Source organism: Pyrus communis, chromosome 3 (genome assembly GCF_041283825.1).
Source record: "Pyrus communis isolate YQ-2024b chromosome 3, ASM4128382v1, whole genome shotgun sequence".
Taxonomy (NCBI): domain Eukaryota; kingdom Viridiplantae; phylum Streptophyta; class Magnoliopsida; order Rosales; family Rosaceae; genus Pyrus; species Pyrus communis.
Window position 1 is genome coordinate 8,089,871 of NC_142567.1, and position 24,909 is coordinate 8,114,779.

The 24,909-nt window shown below is 37.5% G+C and overlaps 4 protein-coding genes across 6 annotated transcripts; 2 read left to right on the forward strand and 2 right to left on the reverse strand.

Moving 5' to 3' along the window:
• The first annotated feature begins 4,275 nt into the window (after window positions 1-4,275).
• Window positions 4,276-7,901, forward strand: LOC137715449 (beta-1,2-xylosyltransferase-like). Its single transcript, XM_068454783.2, has 3 exons — window positions 4,276-5,120; window positions 5,632-5,781; window positions 6,752-7,901. The coding sequence occupies exons 1-3, from the start codon at window positions 4,446-4,448 to the stop codon at window positions 7,472-7,474; spliced, it is 1,548 nt and encodes a 515-aa protein (XP_068310884.2). The 5' UTR covers window positions 4,276-4,445; the 3' UTR covers window positions 7,475-7,901.
• A 136-nt stretch (window positions 7,902-8,037) lies between these two features.
• On the forward strand, window positions 8,038-9,394 carry LOC148697849 (uncharacterized). 3 transcript variants are annotated; one of them, XM_088690858.1, is made up of 2 exons: window positions 8,038-8,658; window positions 8,974-9,394. In XM_088690858.1, exon 2 carries the CDS (start codon window positions 8,997-8,999, stop codon window positions 9,183-9,185), a length of 189 nt encoding a protein of 62 aa, XP_088546984.1. In that variant the 5' UTR covers window positions 8,038-8,658; window positions 8,974-8,996; the 3' UTR covers window positions 9,186-9,394. The 3 variants fall into 3 exon arrangements, with proteins under 3 accessions (XP_088546984.1, XP_088546986.1, XP_088546983.1); XM_088690860.1 differs by having other exon boundaries at window positions 8,981-9,394; XM_088690857.1 differs by lacking the exon at window positions 8,038-8,658 and adding an exon at window positions 8,668-8,880.
• Window positions 9,395-9,915: 521 nt separating this feature from the next.
• Window positions 9,916-12,104, reverse strand: LOC137715909 (small ribosomal subunit protein eS8). The gene is made up of 5 exons (XM_068455269.2): window positions 11,970-12,104; window positions 11,727-11,799; window positions 10,817-11,150; window positions 10,301-10,479; window positions 9,916-10,159 (listed from the first exon to the last, which is right to left on the reverse strand). The coding sequence occupies exons 1-5, from the start codon at window positions 11,971-11,973 to the stop codon at window positions 10,081-10,083; spliced, it is 669 nt and encodes a 222-aa protein (XP_068311370.1). The 5' UTR covers window positions 11,974-12,104; the 3' UTR covers window positions 9,916-10,080.
• A 3,548-nt stretch (window positions 12,105-15,652) lies between these two features.
• LOC137715335 (mitochondrial import inner membrane translocase subunit TIM22-3) lies at window positions 15,653-17,991 on the reverse strand. The gene is made up of 5 exons (XM_068454625.2): window positions 17,690-17,991; window positions 16,652-16,716; window positions 16,439-16,511; window positions 16,305-16,358; window positions 15,653-16,080 (listed from the first exon to the last, which is right to left on the reverse strand). Exons 1-5 carry the CDS (start codon window positions 17,874-17,876, stop codon window positions 15,839-15,841), a joined length of 621 nt encoding a protein of 206 aa, XP_068310726.2. The 5' UTR covers window positions 17,877-17,991; the 3' UTR covers window positions 15,653-15,838.
• Between the last annotated feature and the right edge of the window lie 6,918 nt (window positions 17,992-24,909).

Sequence of the window (24,909 nt, forward strand, 5' to 3'; positions counted from 1 at the left end):
TTAACGAAAAATCACATTTTTACACTAAAAAGTCAATCCTGATACTATTCATTTTACCTTTTATTTTGTCCTTATCGTTAAAACTCAAAGTTTTCAAGTTTTTTTTTATCAGTTTTCCTGAAAGAGAACTTTAACCGGGTTTTACACTAATGGTCAAAACATTATGTTTTGGACCTATATTTCCTTCCCATTTTTCCTTCATATCCTAGAAGCACAGATGTTATAAATATCAACTGGAACTTTAAAGTTAATGATGTCTAATGAATAGAAGATGGGACAAAGAATTGATTTGTCTCTTGTTTCCACTGATGTTGTAAGTAAAATATGTATTATTACTCTTCCTTTGCAGGATAAGCCTGATGAGTTTGTGTAGGGACCTTCTGCTAAAGGTGTTTTCTAAGTCAAAACTGCTACTTGATTCCAAGTTGAGGAAAGCAGAAATGCTCCCTATTGTATATAAATAGGCATTGTTTTGTAACTTTTGTTCCTATTCATATTACTTTGTATTGTTTTGCCATAGAATATTGTATCCATATGCATTTTTGGTACATACTATATAGGTTATTTACAATTTTTTTTACACTACGGATTCTTTCATTTGACTTTTATTGTTTCAAAGTTATATGGTTACATTGTCTTTTTCTACCCATTTATTCAATGAAAATTTTCTTTTTCTAGTGTAGCCATTTCTAATTTATATACCATGCAATATGAGATTTTAAATCCCCTAACATGTCAAGTAATAAATGTCAAATATATGATATGCATAATCAAAGTGAAGGACTTTGATTAAAAATTGAGAACCATTAAGGTTTCAGTCAAAGAATGTGCATGAATAGGAACCAAATCCCTAGTCTCCCTTTTATTTTTAGTGATTGTGAATTTGTGGTATGGGATTGAATGAAAAATTTAACTGAGTACTATTTTTGTTTCGGATGATCACATGTGTTGTTGAATTTGCACAAGAGATAGAAGTATAAAGAAATAGCATAGCCGCAAGTTTGACGATTGCATCAAGCTAGACTATTTTTACACTGAACAACTTTAGATATTTAATCTTTTTGAAGTTTGTATTATATAGTTGACGGTATTTCAATTAACTCAAAAATATTATAATGTTATTATATATTTGATGGTTAGCTACTTTATTTCAATGAAGTAATTTTGTCGTAATAATTATTTAGTATTGTGGCTAGATAAAGTAAGGCAGGGATTATAAGAAAATATATATGTAACAAATTCACCAATATTTTATGATTTTAACTACCTAATTAAATTACTAATACATTAGTAACATAACATGTCTTTTTTTTGTTTTTTTTTAATTATTATTAGTAAGAGTAGGATTACAAACCTTGGTTGCATAGGTAGAAGTTTAATACACAGCAGTTTTATATAAAAGTTTACCAAATACTTTGATAATGTTTTTTGTTTTTCAAAAATGATAATGTTCTTTTTTGCTAAAAATATTTTTAACAATATAGTTAGCCAAACACAACTGTTTTTGCCACTTAATACTAAGGTCTATGATATTTCTCTTCACTTGTAAGTGAGAGATCTTAGCCTCAATTCACATTATACTAGACCATTGTGAGGATAAGTCAACTTTCTCCTTCGTACTATAAATAATATCATTTGGGGTAAATTACATAAAATTACCTCAACTATTAGATCAATCACCGTTTCACACTTCATCTTTAAAAAATGTCAATGTCATACCTCATCTTACGAATTTGTTACAATTTCATACCTTCCGTTAGTTTGTCTGTCAATTCTTTCGTTAAATAATGACGTGGCTTAAAAAAATTAATTAAATATTAAAAACTAAAAATAAATAAAACCATTTTTTATGCATGGGGGACCCACCCCTTATCCCCCTCACCTTTCTTCCCCACTTCTATCTTCCCCCACCCCAAACCCAGATCCAACCTGCTCTTGTCTTCCCCCAACCCACCCGGCCCTCCACCCGAGCAAAGCGCTCATCGATGCCTAGCTCGCCACTGGGAAGCTCAATCCGAAGGAATCGAATCTCGTTGAAATTCTTCAAGACTTGGGTCGGGGAGTGGTGGGTGACGCCGGATTGACATTCCTTCCTTCCATATAAAGTGAAGAAGTTACCTTGTATTAAGCTCAACAACTGGCGCCATTTTGTCTTCTACTGTCCTGAGCAATGAAAAAAATGGAACCTTCATTTACGAGTTCGCGGAGAGGGATTCAAACCCCACGAAACTTTCATAGCCGTTGGACCAAAACACTAAACTATTTCTCGGCCTGAGAAAATCAAGATCTGATTTTTAATTTAAACCCATGATGTTTTGGGGGAAAAGATTTGTGGGTATTGGAGAAGGGGACAAAAAAGGTTGAAACTTGCAATTAGAAATGACAAAAGGGGGTTCCGAAATAGAAACAGTGGTGGAGGAAGAGAAGAGAGGCACCTGGTGTGAATGGGAGTGGTCGGTTACTGCTAGAGCTGCTGCTGCTGCTTTTGTTTCTTCTCTGTGTAGGCTTTCGGGAGGGGGCAGGCGTGGTCTCCTGAATTGAGGTGGAGCCTTGGTGGTGGTCCAAAACCAATAGCTTCTTTTAGTTTTAAAATTTTGATGCTCATGGAATAACTTGAATACCTGGGTTTGGGTTGGGGGAAGTAAGGTGAGGGGGATAAGGGATGGGTCCCACGCCAAAAAAAAAAAAAAAAAAAAAAGATTTTTTTATAGTTTTTAATATTTAATTAATATTTATTTTATTTTTTAAATTTTTTTAAGCTACGTCACAATTTAACAAAAGAATTGACAGACAAACTGATGAAATGTATGAAATTGTAACAAATTCGTAAGATGAGAGATGACATTGACATTTTTTAAAGATGAGGTATGAAAATGTGACTGACTCAATAGTTGAGGTAATTTTATATAATTTACCTATCGTTTGTTTAAAAAAATAAAAATAAAGGTAAATTTCAGTGTACTACCCTTAAGTTTCATGGTTTTCAACATTTGTTACATAAAGTTTTTTTCGTCCCAGAGTCATACCTAAAGTGTTAATTTTGGAATAGTCTCATACATCCATTAGTCTGGCTGTTAAATAGCCATTAACTGATGACGTGGTGCCCATGTGGAGAATAACTGGGCACCACGTGTCAATATGAGTCCATGTGAATATTAAAAATAAAAAATTAGAATTTTAAAAATATAAAAAATTGAAAAAAAAAATTATGGGCGTTCATTCACCCCTCCCGACCTCTTCCCTCCTTCTCCCTCCCTTCTCTTCCTTGCACCCAACCTCCTCACACACCAACCCATTCCCCTCCTACACCCACCCATTCCCCTCATTCTCCCTCCTTTCTCTCCTTTGCACTCCACTTCCACTTTCCTAAACAGCGAGTTCCCGGTCACAACCACCACTGACACCGTCGTCGCGAAAACCTACCATCGCCAACCGACTCGACAGGATCTCGAAATCCTAGCTCTTTTTCAAGCTCTCGATGTACTCCGAAAGTGTCACGAAGAACGGCGACGCCGTTTCGTCCTTCGTCTTCATCACCCTAGCAGTAGGTGGCCTGCCCTCCTCGTCCATCTCGAGGCGCGTCTTCTTCAGCGCTACCAATTGGCTGGTGGCTTTGTCCTTTGCCTTGTAGACCTTGCCTTACGTACCTTTGTAGACCTTCTCGAGCTTATCATACTTCTCCATTTCTGAGAGATCGGGAAACGGAAACCCTAGAAATTAGAATTTCTGGTTCTCCCTCTTGTTTTTCTGGATCGAAATCGGTGGGTGTGCAAGTGGGTGAGTGTGCGGGGGGAGGGTGAGTGTAGAGGAAAGAAGGGAGGGAGAATGAGGGGAATGGGTGGGTGTGCAGGGAGGTTGGGTGCAGGGAAGAGAAGGGAGGTTAGGAGGGACGAACGAATGCCTAGAATTTTTTTTTTTTTTTAATTTTTTAAAAATTTTAAATATTTTAATAGTCACGTGGGTCTCATATTGACACGTGGTGCCCAATCATTGTCCACATGTGGCACCACATCATCAGTTAAAAGTTGATTTAACAGCCAGACTAACAGATGTATAAGATTGTCCCAAAATAAGCACTTTAGGTATGACTCTGGGACAAAAAAACTTCATGTACCAAATGTTGAAAACCACGAAACTTGAGAGTAATAAACTGATATTTACCAAAAAAATAAACACCTTACTATTTTTTTTTCATAACTTTTGATTTTCACCGCAGCAAAAGCAATTTTGGTAAGAGCGAAACAAAAGATTGCAAATCTAACGATGCCCTAGGTAATCTTCCCAAAACAACTGTGCAGAAGAACGTAAAACTCGTAAGCAACAACACTTGCCGAACTTTAACTGGTCCCCGCACTCTAACAACCGCAGTTTGCCCTTCTTCCTGCAAAACCAGAAATTCAACGGTACAGACTGATCGCCTTTCAGAGCGAGAGAGAGAGCGCGCCATGAACAGAAGGAACTTGCTTCTGCTCAAGATCCTTCTGTTTCTATTTGCCCTAAACTCCCTCTCTCTCCTCCTCTACTTCACTTCCAACTCCAGAACGCTTACTCCAACCCAAACCCAAACCCACCACTTTTTCTCCCTTAGCCGCCTCCCCTTAACCGATCAGAACCGCCTCCTCCCGCACCGCTACTTGAAGCCATGGCCGATTTTACCCTCCTACCTCCCCTGGTCCCAGACAACCCAGGTCCCCTTTCGCTCCTGCGAGGCCTATTTCGGCAATGGCTTCACTACCGTGGTCGATCTCTTGAAACCCAAGAAAGATTTGAGCTCGAATCGCATGGGTTGGTTCAGGTGCTGGTTCAGTGATACCTTGAGGAGCTCAGTGTGCGAAGGAGGGGGGCTCCGGATGTACCCAGAAAAGATTAAGATGTCTAGGGGAGGTGAGGTTTTGGAGGAGGTGATTGGAAGAGGAGAAAAAGAGGAGCTGCCTGAGTATGAAGACGGTGCGTTTGAGATTGATGGAGGAGATGGGGTTGATGGAGGAGGGGGTCAGAAGCTTGTGACCCAAGAACTTCTTGACCGGTATGTGCCTAAGGGTCAGATTGATCAGCACACTATGAGAGAACTGATTGGATCGATTCGGATCGTGCCCAGTGCAGAGTTTCAATGCAATGAGGTTAGTTGGGTTCTGTTAGTTTCTATTTTTGGATTTGGCTGTTGATTGTGATTTGGAGGATTTAATTTGTTTTAGGGATTCGTTGTTAATGAGATTTTGGTATATGGGGTTTTAAATTATCGAGTTTTATCTAAGGAACTTGTGATTTTCTAGTTTCTCTGTGTGAGTTTACTGATGATCAATGTGGTTTTCGCTATGGGAGTTTCCAAGTTTGGAAATTTTTAATAAGGGTCTGTAAAAGATGTGAGGTTCTTTAATGGGTTGGGATGATCTGGTGTCAGAAATCTGCTTGTGAATATCCAAATAATGGGAAGATTGCTTATGGAAAAGTGGATGAAGATTAATTGTCTGCTAAATTTTGTTGTTGGAATAATTCAAACAAAGAACGAAGAAAGTTGTGAGAATGATTATAACTCGGCTCTTCTTCTTACTGTTGTTATTTAATGTTCTATGATGACTGTAGTATTATTTGCTTCTTTTCTAAATCTGCTACGAAAGTCCGAATTTGCAGTGGATTGAGGAGCCAACACTTCTGGTGACACGCTTTGAGTATGCAAATCTTTTCCACACATTCACAGATTGGTATAGCGCTTATGTAGCTTCAAGAGTCATTGGCTTACCAAATCGACCTCATTTGGTCTTTGTAGATGGCCACTGTATGGTACGTGGGTTTGATTTTCTTGTTTGAGTTATCGTTTCTTCTCAAAAATAAAATCTTGTTTGAGTTATCTTTCCTTTTGTGACATTTTTTAGTTTATGTGCACGCAATGCTAGTGGTGTAGATTAACTTGTGATTTCATCAGTTGAGGCATATTGAAAGGAAGAAACATGCAAATTTAATCTTTTTACTTGTTTAGTGATAAGAAGTAGCTTTCAATTTTTCTTTTAACAACTTAAAAGTTCATCTTTTTTTTTTTTTTTTTTTTTGTTTTTGTTTTTTTTTTTTTTTTCGGGTGACGGCAGTTGATGTCTTACCATACAAATGTTATATGTAAATAATGACTTTTCGGATAATCCTCTTTATACTCCTGGGTTCGTCTGACTAGTTTTCTGTTTAAAAATCATCCAAACGTGTTTTGGAACCAAAAACAACCCTTAGAAAGGTCATGACGATTGAGAGAAAAACCAAATATGATGTCCACAAATTTTGGCTGGATAAGTCATAACTTGGAATGAGATCATTCAATATATGTAACTAGATGGGATGAAAATGTGTTAGTGGCCAAGAAGAGGGACAGTATAGGTGAGCTGACTATCGACTTCTGTTGTTAATCAGTAATCCAGTATAGGTAACAGGGTAACCGAAAAGTAAAAATGTTTTAATAATATTGTTCTTACTAAACATTGATCAAGGACTGACTTCTGCCCACGATGAAAGCAGTTAGGATGCCCTCTTTAGGATAGAGGAGAATCCTTTGTCGGTTTTCCTGACATTTGTAGCTCTTTTTTAATTTTATTTTTATATTTTGATTCTGCTTCCTCCTAAGTTTCAAGATTACTATTTGTAGAGGTATAGTGTAAGTTTATCAATTTTCATTTTTATAGTTGAAAGGATCTGTTGTTTCCACTTAAGTGCTGGTTCACAAGTGTCCTGTTACTGATATCTCTTACCTTTGGGTGGTTATTTTCAGACATCTTTGGAAGAAACGTGGAAAGCATTATTTTCTAGCCTTCGATATGCTAAAAACTTTAGTGGTCCTGTATGTTTTCGTCATGCTATTCTCTCTCCTTTGGGATATGAAACGCCACTTTTTAAGGGGTTGAGTGAAACTATAAATTGTCATGGTGCATTGGCACCTGATCTATGGCAACACCCTGATGACCAGAAAACAGCGCGAATGTCAGAGTTTGGAGAAATGATTAAAGCCTCTTTTGGATTTCCAGTACATAGACATCGTTTTGAGAAGCCAACTTCAGGTCATAACGTTCTTTTTGTTCGACGTGAAGATTATCTAGCCCATCCACGCCACCGTGGTAAGGTTGAGTCAAGGCTAAGCAATGAACAAGAAGTGTTTGATGCCTTGCAGAACTGGGCATCTAATCACAAGGAATGCAAAATAAACCTTGTGAATGGATTGTTTGCACACATGTCGATGAAAGAGCAAGTCCGGGCCATTCAAGATGCTTCTGTTATTATAGGTGCTCATGGTGCAGGTCTTACACACATGGTATCCGCAATGCCAAAGACCGTGATTCTGGAGATTATTAGCAGTCAGTATAGACGCCCACATTTTGCATTAATTGCTCAGTGGAAGGGGTTGGAATATCATGCCATTAATCTTGACGGCTCATTTGCCAGTCCACCAGTTGTTATTGACAGGCTTAACGGCATAATTAGAAGCCTTGGGTGCTAAAAATTATTTGGTTTTTGCTGAAACCTATTCATCTCAATGCTGCTAGTGGAAGTGACATAGAATCCTTCTTTCTGGTAGAGTAGATAGTTGTGAAACATAGAATGAAGCTACCGAAGCAACGGTATGGGACAGTTCAAGTTGTTGGCCTTGCTTTGCAAAATGATATGGCATTGTGCAAGATTGGTCGACAATCATCAGAGGGACATTAAACATTTTCTGGACTGCATTGTCTCTGCGTATGGTATGTTTCCTCGACACCCAATACCATCATATTTGTCAGTTTTTTTCTTCAGGTAAATGGCCTGGCTGCTTGAGTCATTGTGTTGCTTGTATACTAATTCTTTCTTACATATGCTTGTATGCTTGTATCGAGTTTTAGTCAGAAATTTTGTTATAAACTAATAAAATGGCTACATTTTCGTTGTTAGATTGAGATCGATGTTGTTGCATTACTTGTGCCTTGAGCAATTTAATCTCGTATCGTCTTCGAGGGTGATATGGATAGTGCATGACATACCATTGCCATTTTATCATGAGCTGCCCTTGTATAAAACACCAGATGAGCAGTTTTTGCCTTGTGATTTTCATTGAGTTGAGAAGTGAATAAAATTAATGTAATCTGTCTGGTTCAGTTTTTTCTGACTTTCTTTCAGCTTGGTTTGATTCGGTTCAACGGTTCACCGGTACACTGGTTTACCGGCAGAAGCAAAAAGTTTCTGGTGTCAACGTAGTACAAACAAGTTAATGTGGCAAATTGAAAAAATGATCGTCGCATGACTCCATTTTAAACAGAAAGAGGTACAATCGCCTAAAATGTAAATAAATAATTAGCGGTAAAATGTGAGTGAAATACGTTGATGAACAAGAAAAATGATCGTCGCATGATTTTTCTTAAAGATGACCTCCAAATGAAGATTTATAAACCAAACTGTTTGTATTATGAAACTTACATAGCAAAAATACGATATTCAGGAATAAATTTGTGCATTTCTCATTGTGAAAAACGTTGGTATTACTATTATCCAACTTTTGTTTAACTAAAAATAAAACAATTATCAAACGAGACGCAATATGGCCACCCAATGAGTTTCATGCTCATCCCGCCATCTCCGTCGACAAAAAGCCTTTCGCTGCGTTCCCAACTCACTTGTAGCCGCGGAGTTTTAAAAGCGCAACCTTCTGAGGTATGGTTTCGCTTCGCCTATACGCAACGGCTAGCGTGCTAGTATCTTGCTAACAGTCGTCTATAATTACTATGTTATATGCTTTTAGCTTAACCAAAATCCACCAATCAATCCTAATCATGCACGTCGAAACCGAGAATTTGCGGTATTTGAGAAATGCCTTCCAACTGTATGATGAAATGCCACACAGAGCTGTTTGCTCTGAAAACTCATTTCTTTCATGTTGGTTTTTTTCCCCAGAGATTCTGCTTTGTTATTTACATTTTATTTGATGACATTTTTGCGATAAATTGTGTGCATCCTCTTTGTTTAAAGCATATAGCAATTTGCAAACGAAGATGGTGGTTTGCTTCCCCTCCACGCCCAAGAGGTTGGCTATTACAGTTGGATGCTTCATTTCTGCGGCTGCTCTTTTTTCTTTTGGCGTGCATCTCTCGTATGTCAACGTTGCTCCTCAACAAGCTCGAACCAAAGCTCGAAATGAATTTGTGAGAGAGCGGCTGAAACACAAGTACGGCAGCAAGTGATACAACACGCATCATTTCCATGTATCAGTTCGGTTTTCGGATTGCATCCTGTTAGGGGAAAAAAGTTCTGAGTTGTGAGTTTATGATCCATCCCCTGTGAGAACTCTTTCAGGGATCGAAATCCTACCGTTTCTGTGGTGGTTTCAGTTTTTTGTTTGTTCAATATTTGATGTATCAGTATTACAAGTATTAACGAGGATGATAGACAATTCTTGCTGGCATAATTTGATTGCCATGAACATGAAATGAAAGCAAACTCTCACAACTGAAGAAAACGGTAGTGCAAAACTAGATCTGGTCAAGTTGGCTAGTGTGCTCCGCCCTTTGCATCCAAGTTCGAATTTCCCTCCCCGTAGTTTTAGCGGATTCAGAACAATATGGTCCATTGTTCTCTCAGAAAGAGGCTCCAACAAGGGAGAAATTCTAAGGTACATACTCGGACCACTTGGCAATCTGACCGCACACACTTGTGTCTGGTGCCCGCCCTACATGGGTGTCCAGACACAAGTTTTATTGCCCTAAGCAGCCGTCTGGACAGGAAGAACTCCTAACAAAGGTATATACATTGGGTCATTAGACAATTTGTAGAACGCACATATCACTAGAGCACCAGATACTCAGTAGGGACTCGTGAGAGGCGGGACGAGGGCAAAGAGAAAAACTGTATAAAATTACTCTCAAGTATTGCTAAACAAATCACTTGAGGCATCCAAATAGTAAGCGTTTACGATTGCCAAAATAGGGTTACTGATTAAATCAACCATAAAAACATTGTTTGGAGTAAAGCAAGTTCCAACTTCAAACTCAAATAAAGTGAAATACTTTAGAAAGTAGGAAAGGAGAATAGTGATGACATATTCTGAGTCTACAAAGGCTAAGTACCAGTAACAAAAATTTAAGCAGCAGCTCCCTTCCCCTTCTTCCTCTGGAGCTTCTTCATGTAAAACTCCAGCTCCCTGCCCTCCAAGATATATCTGCAAAACATTTACATATGAACGAACATCAGATGTGATGCACCACTTTGCAACAAGAAGCGAAAAACAACTGTTATCATCCATGCTTCCAACTCTAGCAGAACTGCAAATAAACCAAGAGAGGAAGATAAAGTCACATACCCATCACAACGGCCACACTGACCGGGTCGTGATGAAATACAAGCCAACAGACGACCACCGCCAAATTGTTCCTCAATATGCTGGTCCAAGGTGCGAGTCTGTTGACGCTTCTCCAGCTTTCTGGCTACATGGTTGCTCTTCTTTGCCTCCTCAGGAGCAGCAGCAGGTGCTTCACCATCCTATAAGAGCACAAAACATGTCAGCAGTGACCATCAATTCTACTAATCTTGAACACCTAAATCCTTCATCTCAAAGAGTACAAAAATATTATCTTCCTTTCTGCAATCAGCATCCATGCGTATATCAAAATATAATTCTTTCAACCAAGTGAGCACATTAAAGACTATATAGACCATAACATTTTTTTCTTCTGGAAGAAAAAGCAATAAACATTCTACAAATACGTAAAACACAAGTCCACACTTAACGCATTGGACAAAGCTTAAATCATTGGCAAAAGAGAAATGAAGAGGCACCACTTCTAAATTTACGAAACAAGAGATAATAGACCCCTACCTCTGCTTCTTTCTTGGCAGCTGCCGCAGTTTTCTTCTTGCGGCCAATTTCAACTCCATAGTGCTGGAGATACCACTGCTTGAATGGTGCAGCATCAACCTGAACAATGGCACTCTTCACCAAAGTTTGAGTACGGACCAACTCATTGTTGGATGCATTGTACACAACATCAAGAAGGCGGGTTTTGCGGGTCACGGCCTCACTACCCCAGGAGAAGTTTCCAGTGTCGAGCCTCAGAGCACGCCACTTGACATTCCCACCTCGAACCCTGATCCTCCTCACTGTCTTGTTGCTTGACAACTTGGTGTTAGCAGGTTGCCTTCCGAGCTCGTACCTGCAAACAAAAAGTACAAACTAAATCAATTCTCAAATAATCAAGGCTTTAAAGTAACATCATTTTACACAAATGTGAAAGTCCATTGTAATTACGATATCAATCATTAATTAAACCTAAACCAACGGGCTGTATAGACCTTGTCGCCACAATAGTGTGCAAAAACTTTGCACACAGTTAATTAATAAGTTAAACAACACCGCTCACAATCTAAGAAATAGAGGATTGGTTCCGTATGTTGCATAAATTAAAACAATCCCTTCAAATGAGACATAAGACAGTGAATTACATCTAGTCAAAAAATCAAATAAAAGAAACAAACAGAACACAAAATTTCAATGCAATTAAAGTTCTTTCAACAGCTAATAGACTCCGTCCTAAGTCATCTGATCACCGAAAACAAATAAAAAAAACAAAAGGGTTTTCAAAACACATGAAAAGGGGGATTAATTTCTTCAAAACAAGCAAATCATTGATTTACTCGTCAAATAAACAGAAGAAGCACATTATTCAAAAGTAAGATAACTTGCGCAGAGAAAAACATCAAAAATCAAAACAAAAAGAGGGAAATATTACTTTCGCTTCTTCCTCCAAGCCTTCTTCTTGCCTCCAGTGGCACGTCTCTTGTGCATGGAATCACGAGAAATACCTACAAAAAAATCACACATAAACGAAAGATTTAGCACAACAATTCACAAATGCGATATAAAAAAAATCGAAACTTCAGAAGAACAAATTCAGAGGCACCCATCACAAACGAAGTTGGAAAAGCAGAAAATGGATCCGAGATCGAGAAAGTAAGAGTGATTAGAGAGTTACCCATTTTGGCGTTCTAGGGCTCTGCTGCTCCTGGAGAGTCTGCGGCAACGCGGCTAGGGTTTGAGACGAGTGAATGAAGGCGAGCTAGGTTTTTAGTACCAACGTGACTTCACAAATTTACTATATTGTCCCTCAGTGTCTGGAGATATAACTGTATGGCCCAAACAAACTCTATACTTTAGGGCTGCTTTGGGTTGGGCTTTTCTGAGAATCTGCACCCCGTCTCTAATAAGTTTGGGTTGAAGTCACGTTTAGATATTGATGGGCCGAAGAGCAACTTTGCAGGCCCAAAGTTTATCCTTTACCATTTTAATTTGAGGAATTCTGTTAAGGGTGCCTCTATTAGCACCCAACTTTTAAGTTTTTTGTTGTTTTAATAAACGATGTTATCTGCATTAAGGTTATTTCCAACCGAAGGGATTAAATTTAGCTTGGTTCAGAATTATAACCCTGCAAAATATTATTTTTTAAATGAACAGTGTCAAGTCATACATGTACCATCCCCAACCAAAGCGGCTAAACATTGGATCCACCCACCAATTGGTAGATATAAAATCAATACAGATGGGAGTTGTAATGACGCATTTAGTCACATAAGTGCTGGAGGTTTGATTCGCAATTCTGAAGGGGATTGGATTAAGGGATTTGCTGCTAATCTGGGTAGAGGAACCATCATGGAAGCTGAGCTTTGGGGTGTTTTCATGGGCCTTTCTATAGCTTGGGACGAGGGATGCAGGGATGTGATCCTTGAATGTGATTCTTGGGATGCTGTTATTTTGATCCAAAAACCTATTCTGGATTCGCACCCGCTCTACAACCTCATTATTGACTGCAAAGAAGCCATCGAAAAAAATTGGAGATGCGGAGTCACTCATATCTATAGAGAAAAGAATGCCTCAGCTGATCACATGGCTGACTTGGGTCATGGGCTATCCCTAGGCCTTCATGTTTTTGTTTCTCCTCCTACCACTGCTAGTAATTTTCTAGTTTCTGATTCTATTGGCAGGGCCCTTCCTAGGGTTGTTCTTGCCTAACTTTTTTGTTTTGCTTGCCGGGCTTTGCCCTCCGTTGTACCAAAAAAAAAAAAAAAAAGCGGCAAAATATAACCCCTTAATAATTTATTAGTTTTAAGTTCATACTTTAAATTTATTAGTTAATTTAATTAAACTAACTTTGGATGTTTTCAAATCTAATCGTTGAATTTGAATATATCATTACAACTAAGAAGCTAGGGCCCAAAAAAAGGGCTAAGATGAGAGCTACATTTGGCCAACCTGATGCCTCTTGGCCAAATAATGGCATGGTGGGCTCCATGTAATTATAGCACAACCTTTAGTTAGAGATAAGTTTTTGGGCAAATTAGGCTATTTTTTCGCTTTTGGTCCGTTAGCCCTCTCGATTAGAGATGACCTAAGGAGAGGGTGGGCTAATTATGATGTGTAAGTTTTCTTTCCGAAATGATTATGTATCAACTGCAAGGGGCGGCATCAAATGACTCTTCCATGACGTGAGTAGTAAGCAACACTCAGCTCATAGACATTAGGGCAGCCTAGAAGAGAGGAGACCCTAATGACGTGAGTAGTATCTACCAATCCAAGACATGGGTAGTATCTACTGATTCGATTGCACTTGCTTTAATTCCATGATTTTCGTCGACCTGTTTATTTGTTGGCGTTTGGAGCCCATACGCTGGAATACACTCATTTGTTGCACTATACTGTTCTGCATAATCATGGGTTGTCTAGAATGATGCACAGATGCGCATTGGCGCCCCTGAGCAACAAATATCATTTTGTTCTGTCAATGCGAAGATGCATTATTTGTAGGGATAATTTTCAAATGAAAATTAAACAATTGCACAGTTAGAATTATAATTTTTTACGGTGAAGATACGTTATTTATAAGTAGATGAATAAGCTCATTTCCAATGAGAGTTTTATCATATAAAAACAAATGAACAATACTTGCTTGTCTCATCCCTGTGGAATCTCCTCATTCCACCATTTTCATTTAACGTATTGTTTTTTATACTATGTATCTGGAGAACCATCTATATCAACCAAAGATATTAAAATTAAAATTATAGCCTTTAGATGCTAATGAGATACTTGTTGCAAAAGCATGGGTGTTATAGTAATTGTATTTTTTACCTCACTTTCTCACCCCTCACTCCCTACTTTTTTTTTCTCTTTATTATTTGTTACTAGAATAGAGCACACATTTTGTATGTGTAAACAATTTCTCTTAATAAGTGCATTTTTTTTTAATATTACATAATTATTGTTTTGTCCTCCTTATGTAACTATTGTGTATCAAAAGTCAGGGTAAAATTGGAAAAATACGTATATGATTGTCATTTTCTCAAAAAAAAAAAAAAAAAAAAGAGGGTAAAATAGGAAAAATAGGAATATGATTGTCATTTTGTCAAAGGGTACAAAATTACTATTTTACCCTCCTTTTGTCAATAGTGTGTATCAAAAGTAAGGGCAAAATAAGAAAAAAAAAGAAAAAAGTTGACAATGAGAGTTCTCTTAATAATATAGATATAGATAATAACTCGGTCCAAATTCCAATAGAATAATTTAAGCACATGCATAATTGTTTGTCGTGTTCGTAAACGTATCTTGTTTGTCGTGTTCGTAGTTATTTTCGTGTTATACCCGTTATTTTAACAGGTCGTGTTGTGTCAAACTAGTTATCTTAACAGTGACTTGATAATGACCCGATTCGATGACGGGTCATGGCGTTTCATGTCTGGTTAACGGGTCTTGCAAGAAATTTTCATGCCTAATATCTGGCAAACAACATATTATCAAGTTCTTAACGGGTGACCCGATAACAATCCGACTCGATAATGGGTTCTTAACAGATGACACGATAATGACCCGACTAGTGAACAAGTTGACCCAAAACCTTATTTTCGTGTCAGGACAACGAGTCATGCAAGAAATTACCAAGCCGACATAACATGTGTACAAGTATGTCATAATCAGAACAATCCATCTCTTAAATCATCATTTCAATATCATATACGCAAAAATATAAACAAAGTCGTGATAGTTTTAGTCTTCCATATGCATAAAATATATGTTGTGTTGATAACAACTAAATCATCATGGTTAGCCATCCATTTAGTTTATACATTTGAATGACCAAATGATATCGACTTTATTTGATTCGGAATGGAATGATGGCCGTAGGAAGGAACACAAATTTCTTGACTGATGGGTTGCATATGCATATAGGACTGTAATATCACAATGGGTTATCTCAGTCATACTAAACCATCACTTGAACCGTGTATCTGAAAACGTTTCTTGATCTCCAAGGAATGTCGAATCTCGAAGCACTCTATATGGTTGCCTCTGGTGCACTGGAGAGCGATTAGAAAAGTAGGGGCAGGCGATAAAACATGAGCTTCCAATCATATAAAGCTTGAACTTACAATCAAATTTTCATATTTCTGATTGCTATTATATTTGACTGGAATATCAACATTTACTATAAAGTAGTGGGAAAAAAAACATACTGGACATACAGCACGCGACTTGGGTCTCACTTTGACTCATGCCTCATAATGTGGCATGCACCGGTCGATGCCAGCCAATACAGTAATTCGGGCATAGATGATCATGAGAGTTGTAAATTCCCTCGTGGTTTCTAAATCGGACATCACAAACATATGTGCACAATGATCCAACAGATTTTTTTACGAAGAACCAAATTCATAACTTGCATCCAGAATTTCAACTAAAAAATTTACATAGCACATGATAACCTGTCATACTAAGGAAAAGAAAAAGGTAGAGAAAGAGGACCACTTGATTGAAGACCGAAAAGCATAAAAAGCAATGATGAGACAAAACTTCTTAGGCTGTATGAGAACTGCCCTTCTTGCGATTCTTCAAGGAATTGCAAAAGGAAGTGAAACCTGCTTTTAGTTCGCCCGGAAGTGAAAGTTGAAGGGGGAGTACCAAGCGAGAGACTTGCTCACTTTTCTTCCTCACAGAAAATGGTTGCGCTAAAGCTGGCTGCTGCTTGTTTAGGCCTTCAATAACAAATGAGAATGCCCCAAAAGTGAGACAGCTTTGTAGAAGAGCCTGTGGTGCACCTGCAAATCAAATAAGGTACTCTAAATTAAAGATGTGATATACAGTACGGAAACTGCTTTAATTGATTAGTGCGGAAAAGACTTGCCCGTTGGTGACAAGCCAAAAATGAATAAGACCAAAAATCGGGATTTCTGTAGATATTAATGATTTTAATTTTAAAAGTGAAGTCAATGTGTTTATTGCTAATTTATAAACTATCGTAACTCTGTAACATGATGGATACCTGGAAAACTAAGAGCAAGACCAGTGCAACAGCCAGCTACTCCAGCATTAATAACTGCACAGGGAAGAGAGCATGAACACAATATAATGAATGAATAATATAAAAGTACCATTTCTGCATTCAAGTTCCCATACCATCATCCTTTCCTCGCAGCCTCTTCAAAATGCAGACAACCAAACTGTGCACTCCGGACAAAACTGCAAATGTCTGAAAGAGGAAAATTTAAAAGTGAACCTTAACAACTGAATGCAAAGAAACATACAACATTGTAAATAGCATTTCATAAGAAACTAAATTAATTACACTAAGATTTCGAAACTATCAATTAATAATAGGAATTTTCATACCTTAGCATAAGATCCTGCCTCTCCAAAGGATCCTTTAAAGCCTTTTTTCTTGACCAACCCCGCACCTGAAACACATCCAGGCAAGGTAAAACAAAAATCTCAGTCCGAATGATTTCAAGTAAACGAAAAAAAGATAAATTGGGGTTTATTTGAGTAGTAGATTGCTGAAGCAGGGTTTGCTTTGCTCATCTAATAATTCATTAATAAACTTGATATCAAGCCAAATCTCAAATGTCTAGCTGTATTTACAAGTATAAAATTCAGGGCAAGCTGAACAACTAAATATCAAGCCAAGTTTGAGTAGCATGGTTTGTTCTACATCGCCTCGTTATGTGAACACAGGACACAGAAATGACCGGCATTATCCAAACATGGTGGCCTAATTGCTGAATAAACCTTAATAATCACAGACAATCAGAATTCTCTCATAACAGCTTCTACCCGCTAGTTAGACGCAATGAACATAAACAGGAACCGAGAAAATAGCAGTATAAAGCTCAGAACGAACTATGTATAAGGCTGTGAAGCCTCGATATCTGGGAGTAAAATACCGATAAAGCATAGACCATGTACCCTGCTCCAAGTCTATCCACAAGCTTACAGTACACTGTTCAATCCCAGACCCTTAAATTATCAACTTAAACCCAATTTAATTACTGTCTTATCAGTTCCAGTAGGAAATTGCAGAAATTACACTCTCTATTACAATCAAGAACGAAATTAACCATATAAACCACAATTTCACATCTCAAAACACTAGCATACCTTAACAATAAGCAATTCTGCGAAAAACCACCAAAAATTCAGAAAGAAAAATCCAATCTTTTTCTAAACCCTAAAAACTCATTGAATAAAAGCACATTTTCGCAAAAATTCCAAATCCCTCAAGACCACCGCTCAAATTCCCATAACAAACACCACAATCATGCAAGTAAAAGCTTCACAACACAGACACATGTATATACGCACACATACATATATGTATATACAGAGAGAGACAGAGAGATAGAGAGAGAGAGAGAGAGAGAGGGGGAGGACCATAGCCAAAAACGGAGCCCATGAACGCGCCGCCAGCAGAGTCTCCGGCGAACTTGAGGAGGCAGACAGCAGGGGCATTCGGGGAGGCAGGCACTAACGAGTTCGAAGAATTAGGGTTTGGATTGGTATCGAGCTCAGTGTTGGTGTCCATCTCAGTGTTTGGAGAATCAACCGACGTCGTCGACATGGCCGCTGCTACTCTCTCCGTGTCTATTCAATCTCCAAAAGCAGAAATGGACAAAAATCCTGAACTGACACTACAATACAATCGGAGGAGAAATTTTTCATTATAACCGCAGTACATATCACGTATTTTTATTTGTTATGTTATTAATTTTTAACATATATATTCTACCATTTGTATAATGACATGTAGTATACGATCTCATTACCGGTCATACTGAAAAATTTCTTCAATACGACACCTTGTGTTTTTCGTATTTTAGAAGGGCAATACTTATTTCCACCACTGTGATAGAGGACCACTTGCGTTTTCCGTATTTTATTTGGTTAGTAATTCTTTAAGATTTGTTAAAAATAGGCCCAAATGACGTCGCATTGACATTGTTATATTTAGGGGTGGTTCAGGTCGGGATCACAAACCAAAAAGCATAACCTAGGGGTGGTTTTGGTATGATTACCGTACCAAAACCTCTGTACTGATTACCATACCAAATATTTGGTACAGCAAAATCTATTACCATTACCGTACCAAACTTTTAGTATACCAAATAGTTTGGTTGGTACGGTATGCCAATGGTAACTGCCACTTAGTTAGGCCAAAATCTAATATTTTTCTAATTTAATTCAAGGCCTAGAAAATATACACAGTTAATGTATTGGTCTTTACAAATCAATGAAAACCACGAAAACATAAACATGGTAATGAAGCTTTACAGTTTCAAGTGAGATTAACACAAAACTCACAAAATTGTCATTGCTGATCAATGAACAGCAGCAGGCAGTAGTAGTATCTTCAACCTCGAGCTTCGACATATATCCAATTATATAAATGTAAACAAAAGTTACAAAGCTAGCCTAGTACTACTCACTAAATAATTCAGCTGCACATCATCATCAATGTTTCTTTTGCTGCATTTTACAAAAAATAAGCATAATAATAATACTGCTGCAGAACTACTTCTGCTACTTACCATGACATGTGAGATCCAGAGTATAACTATAACACGCGTTCCCAATCCATAGAAGTTACAAGCCAAATCAAATAGAAGTTAAGTATACAAACTAAATGAAAATTGGAAATTCGAATAGAAGTTAACATTTCAAACTAAATCAACCTAAAACTTTAAAAAGTAAAAATGCATTGATTAATTCTTCAAGCCTTGAGATGTAGATGCATTTAGAGGAAGCATTAAACTTGTAAAAGATTGAGGTTGAGCTTGTGTCAAGCCTACATTACAAAGTACATATATATATATATATATATATATATATATTAATAAGATTTAGAATAAGAATTAAAGTTGAATATTTAATAACAAATTTACTAAATAAATTAAAACATGTCTTACTTGTTCCCACTTCTTCCATTTCTTTGTAGAATTGAAGCATATATTTCGTTGGTTCTTTGTAGAAGTTTACTTCATCCACCCTTAAGCCAATCACTAGTACACACTAGTGCCTCTACCATTTTAGGAGTCAAGGATGCCTTAAAAGGGTCCACAGCCTCCTCCCAAGGCTAAATGCACTTTCACTAACAACAGTAGAAGTGGGGATTGCAAAGATATCCTTGGCTATTTGTGAAAGGATTGGAAACTCTTTTGTGTTAAATTTCCACCAACTCAAGAGATCAAAGCCACCAACAGTAAAACTAATATAAGGAGCGGCAAAGTACTTATCCACATCATTGGATATCTCCAAAAGATGTTGCTCCCTCCTTTTTTGTACAAGCTTCTTCATCATTTCAATTTTGTTCTCATCACCCTCACAAGCTTGAATTATGAACTCTTCATTTAGTTCCACAAGTTCCAATGGAGCCTCAATGGTAGTAGAAGAACCTCTTATATACTCGTTATACAAATTAAGCAAGCATTTTTTAATCTCCTTAAGCATCCAATCTACCTCCTATCATCCCATCCAAGTGCTTTGAGGTTAATGGTAATCATTTGAAGTTTATAACAAGGGTCTAGAACTTGGCCAAGAAAAATAAGTGGATTCACATTCTCAAAATTCCCCCAATACTTGTTAAATTTTCGTATCATTGTAGTAGCCACGCTTTGTAATGTAATATTGGTAGCATCTTTCCTTTTTTTTTTTTCTCAATCTCTATTTGTAAAGCTACCACTTGATCCCATAACAAAGTTGATGTAACCTTTTTAGTTGCATTAAGCTTCAAAGTAGCATCATGTCAGAAAGTGCGTAAAGGCTAGTGCTTTCTCTCAATCCTCCTTTTCTGAAGGCCCCACTCTCTTTGCCAAATTCTTCTTTGAATCCATTTCCATCTTTTCAAAGTAATCACGAAATTGCACATTCTCCTCCACCATCCTAAGAAACACCATCCTAAACTTGTATGCAACGTCAAGCATTTTATATGTTGCATTCCACCTTGTAGACACATCAAAAGGCACATTCAACATTTTATCCATCTTGAATAAGATAGCAAAATCCCTAAACTTATCCAATCTAGCTGGCGAAGAATGAATGTACTTGACACAATTTCGAATCCTCTCAACCGACTTAGTAAGCTCATTTAACCCACTCTTGACAACTAAATTTAAGATTGACAAGCACACCTCATATGCAAGTACTTCTCATCAACCAAGAGAGAATTCATTTCCCATGGCCTTTTTTTCATATAGTCAACCGCAACATCATTGGTGGAAGCATTATCAACCATGATGCTAACGATCTTCTCTATCCCTTATTGGTTCAAACACACATCTAGAACCTTCCCAATGTCATCTCCCTTATGGCCCGTGATCTTTATGAAGTTTATGATCCATTTGTGAAACTTCCATTCACTATCCAAGAAGTGGGCGGTAAGTACCATGTAGTTGATGTTTTGAATTGATTTCCAAGTATCGGTTGTGATACTTACCCTTTGATTACGCATAGATTCAAACAATTTAGACTTCTCTAATACAAACAAATCCCACACACCGGCCGCAATCTTCTTCATATTTGGAATCTTGAAACGAGGTTGAGCCTCTTTCATCATATCAATATATTCATCATCTTCAACCACATTAAATGGTTGTTCATCCTTGATGACAAACATCACAACCTTTAACTTGAGTCTCTTTTGGTTAAAGGTGTAGGGGATCAATTCACTACCTATGGACTCATTTGTTAAGACCGGTTGATTTTTATCACTTTTTATATAAAGAGGCAAATCCTTACAAACTTTTCTAAGGTGATACATTATGCTCGATGTCCCATTTTTATCAAGATCGACCGGACACTCTTCCTTGCAATGTGAGCAAATTGCAAGGTGAAATTTTTTACCTTTATTCCCTTTTCTTACCACCTTCTTAGCATGTGACCACACCACCGATCGCCCCCATTAATATCATTGTCACCTCTCTTACCACTTCCCACACTTTCATCCACTTGTTCTTGATTTTCTTATTGAGGTTGTGTTTCAAGTGTTTGGAGTTGAGGTTGGGTCTGAGTGGTGGAAGGTGTACTAGTAGAGCCATGACTATTCCTAGACTCCATCTTGACCTATTAACCCAAATAAGACACAATGATATATTAAAATATAGTAGCTAGCCCTGTAACTCATACATATAAATTGTATGCATAGTCATATGAATAAGCCACATAATTATGCAATCATTCATATAAATTGTATGCATAGTCATATGCAAGTGAATAAGGCACCAATTCCTAATTTTATGCATTAGTATAATTGTTAACTACCTATATATCCCAAATATTAATCTGCTTTAATTAATTACTAACTGATAAATCCCAAGTTTTATCAATTTAGTATAGGATGTAAAAAAGTATACATTTTAATGTCCACCCCTACCCTGAAACTGGTCTCTCACTCGGCTATAATCAATCCGGCGAGATTTGCATCCGTGTTTCTCAAATCATGAAAGGTATAATTGTTAACTACCTATATATCTTAATATTAATCTGCTTTAATTAATTACTAATTGATCTCTGATCTTTAATTTCCCCCAAATAAGTAACCATACATTAATCTACTAGGATATTTGAATAAGTTACGGCTACGGCAACCAAAATAGGATGTAAAAAAGTAGGCAGCAAGCAAAATAGGTTATATAAAATCAAACCAATTAATAAATCCCCAATTTTATCAATTTAGGGTTTCTGAAAGTTTTTATCTAATTACAGAGAAGGACAACCCATTCTTCAAAATTGATGACAGAGTACGATGAAAAAACTGATAAAAGAGTACAATGGAAAAACTGATGAAAGAGATTCCTAAACTTCATCTCTATATTCTTCAAAATGGTATGTAAATTACCTTGACAGACAGAACCGCGAAGAAGGACAACCCAAGTTGATGAAGGAGATGATGAGATGGACTGTAGAGAAAGACAAAGTCGCCGGAAACAGGGAAACGAAGATGAGTCGACTTGAGAGAGCTGGGGCGGCAGAAAGAAGGCCCTAGGTTTCTAAGTTCTAACTTTCTATCGAGCAGAGAGTGAGAGAAGTCTAAAAGTAGTTTGGAACTTAGGATTCTTTCATTCTTTGGTGATAAATGAGTCAAATGACTAGGAGTCTAAGATATAAAAATATTAATAAAAATTACATAATACATAATTATATATATATATATATATATATCATATATATGAATAAATATATAATATAATATTAATGGTAGGTACGGTATACCATCGGTACTAGTTTTGAATACCAGTACTGTACCAAAATAGTATGGTACGGTACAAATACCGTACCATTTACCAATTGGTACAAATTTTTGGTAAAAATTTGGTATGGTATGGTATGGTAGGCGGTTGGTACGGTATGTTGGTAAAAATTTCCACCCCTAGCTTAACCTGAATCTCGAACCAACCCATTTCGGGTCAGGATTTTGAAAACTAAAACCAAACCAAACCAAAATTTTGATATTTCCAAAAAAATCTTGGTAACTCGGAATGGTTTGGGAAAATTAAAGAAGTTTTGGAAATGAAGACATACAACCTATACAAACAATATTTATTTGAGCAAAATACAAAATTAAAGCATGAAAACACAAAAGCAATGAAATTTATACAATCAAAGCTTAAAAAAGTATAGAGTATGAGGATTTAATCAAACTTGAAAGACAAAAATCTGCAGAGATATAATGAGGCAACAATTGAGCCAATTGTGGAAAGAGAGTACTCGTTGTTGGCAGTTGTGGCAGCGACTGCTGGGCAGAGGAGTTGAGGAGGGTGACGGGGCAGAGCACGCCTCGGGATAGGGGATAGTGAAGGAAGCTATTAGAGTGTGTTGTGAAGTAAAGCTTGATTTTGGGTGTGCGGAGGAGACAAGTCAAGACGAGAGAGAGACTGTGAGAGTAAGGCAACTCAGGTGAGGTTGAAAGAGTTAGGGTAATGAATGAACGGTTGAGATTAAATCTCAACCAAATCCAACAGTCCATACAATTCCTAAACCTAATTTAAAATTAAATATATATTATAAAATATGTTCTGTTCGGTTTAGGATTTTTGGTTCGAGATGTTTTCAGTTCGGTTTCAGGACGTTTTCGGTTCGGTTCAAGATTTTCAATATTTTTTCCATCCCTAGTTATATTTCATTCTAGTTACTAGACTTTTGCCCTTATTCAATTTTTTGACACTACCTTCAAGATGTATTAGAGCAAGTCCACCCGTTTGAGACCAAGTTCACCCGTTGTGAAAAGTAAGGGTAACAATGATGCCCTCCATCCTAAAAAGTTGTAACGCTCCGACCCAAAAATTTTATTTCGGAAACTAATTTCGTTGATGGGCCAAAATTAAGCTCTAATTTAACTTTAATTTAACTAACTACAATTCTTTATGTAAATTTCTTAATCACTCACAAAATCTATAATTAAAATAAGATTTTTAGTTTTCAATTAAATCACCATAATTTCTTTTCTTCCCTCAAATTTCCAACAAAAGGTTAATCTCAATTATTTAAGGCTGCATCTAACCCTTGTTAGACTGCTTATGTACCATTGAGCGGGATCAAGCCTTTTGTAGTTCACCATTCACCATTTCCAGTGACGGTTAATGTTTTACTTTGCAAACTTACAAATCCAATTCGGGAAGATCTGTAAATCGGATTCCTGGTCCGTAAGTTCCTATGGCCCTCAAATATTACATACTATCATGTATTAAAGTTTGGTGTATATCCAAAAGTTAGATCGTCAATTCATATAATGATCAAGTGGCGGATCTTAACGAAATTATACTCAAACGATAGAATTCCATTAATCGGATGTCAAATATGGAATTGGGGTATCAAATTTAGCCTAGGAAGGTCAGGTGGGGTCTCAGCCCATGCGCCACCACATGCGGCGACTGGCTGCCCCGACTCGCCGGAAAATTCAACTAATTCCAAAAATTCTCAAATTTCACAGAAATGAAGACCTTAATGAGTAGAGCAAGTTTTATACCTATGACCAAGTCCAATTTGTTCGGGAAACGCTCCAATTTCCCTCAAACTCGCCTGAATCCCTAGAAATAGATGGCTTCGATCCGTCACCTCCGGTGCTCCGCCGCCCTTATAGTTGTTTGGGTTTTGTTCCCTGCCTCACCAGGAGTCGAACCATGGTGGTAGTTGATCGTGTTGCTTTCCTAAATGGCGGAATCACCGTTGTGCACCCCGTACACGCACCGGTGCATTTCCCATGAAACCAATACCAAATTAGCTCGGGTTTTTGATAGAATTTAGAGGGGAGGTTGAAAACACTTTTCCAAGTAACAACTCGAAGAAACTCATCGAGAATCGGATGGAAAACCGTCGAAAACTATCATGGGAGCCAGCTAATTGGGTTGGGTTCATCAGGTCCAGGGTGATCCGGTGTTTTCCTTTTCTCTCCTTTTTCCTCCTGGTTCTCCCCCCATTGGTCCACCATTTCCCTCCTTTTCTCTCTTGCAACCCTATCTTCCTCACAGCCACATACGTGGTATCATCCCATTGCTCCAGAGTTTCTGGAGCCTTTCAAATTAATGATAAAATGTCTATTTTGCCCTCCATTTCAATCAATAATAACTTCTTCGTTATAACTTCGTTTCATGAATGGTTTG